Genomic DNA, 862 nt, shown 5'->3' on the forward strand with positions numbered 1-862 from the left:
GCCACAAGGAATCAGCCAGGCGAGTGATTATAATCAGCCAGGCATTTACATTCATACTTGTTGAAGTCCCCTTACACCACCACAGATTGCGCGTCACGTCGCGCCAGCGGCAAGCAGGTATGTATGGTCACACAGATATGCATGGTCACACAGATGTGTATGGTCACACAGATATGTATGGTCACACAGATATACACTTCCTGGCCACATGCCCGGGAAAAATAAAGAGCTAATGAGGCGGGCATGCGTTGGCTGTAGATGTGGTGTATACGTATTTGGCCCAATCGTCGGGGGTGCGTGTGTACGCACGTCCTGTACGATTTGTACGTGTACGGTGTACGGTGTACGGCAAATTCTTGCCACGCGCGAAGCTGCATGTCTGTGTGGGTGTGGCGCAGTGGTTAGCGCGTAGGTCTCATAGCTGTTATCGTGCTGTGACTTGGACTATCCTAAGGTCGAGGGTTTGACACCCTCCACCCACAACCGCTCGTGTTGCTCAGTGGAAGAGCACCCGTTTAGTAAGCGGGAGGTCTCGAGATCAAATCTCGACATGAGCAGCACATCGCTCTTGCGCGGGACATATCCGCTCTGGCTTTTTCATAACATGATCCATCCTGGTGTGTACGTGTGCGTGTATGTATGTGTGTGTACGTGTACACGTTGGTGCATGTGTACATGGGGTATTTGGTCGTAGCTAGCCAGAACATGCATGCCGGGACAGCACAGCAGCAACACGAAGGCGGCAGCATGGAATTATTCATCCCTTGCTTGTGCCTGTTGCTGGTCCCTGCCGTTGGACACGTACTCGTAATGCACGAAATGCTGCAGTCAGCCNGTGTGTAGCCTTTTCTAGGCGTTTAGG

General features: G+C 52.1%; 1 protein-coding gene across 1 annotated transcript in view; it reads right to left on the reverse strand.

Moving 5' to 3' along the window:
* Positions 1–862, reverse strand: part of VOLCADRAFT_70441 (uncharacterized protein) — a gene marked incomplete at both ends in the record, with an annotated part of 6,353 nt that overhangs the window by 3,565 nt on the left and 1,926 nt on the right. The window contains 2 exons of the mRNA XM_002959093.1: positions 98–196; positions 626–694. Coding sequence (XP_002959139.1) covers positions 98–196; positions 626–694 — 168 coding nt within the window. The remainder of the gene's footprint in view (positions 1–97; positions 197–625; positions 695–862) is intronic.

This window comes from Volvox carteri, assembly GCF_000143455.1.
Source record: "Volvox carteri f. nagariensis unplaced genomic scaffold VOLCAscaffold_124, whole genome shotgun sequence".
In the NCBI taxonomy this organism is placed as follows: domain Eukaryota; kingdom Viridiplantae; phylum Chlorophyta; class Chlorophyceae; order Chlamydomonadales; family Volvocaceae; genus Volvox; species Volvox carteri.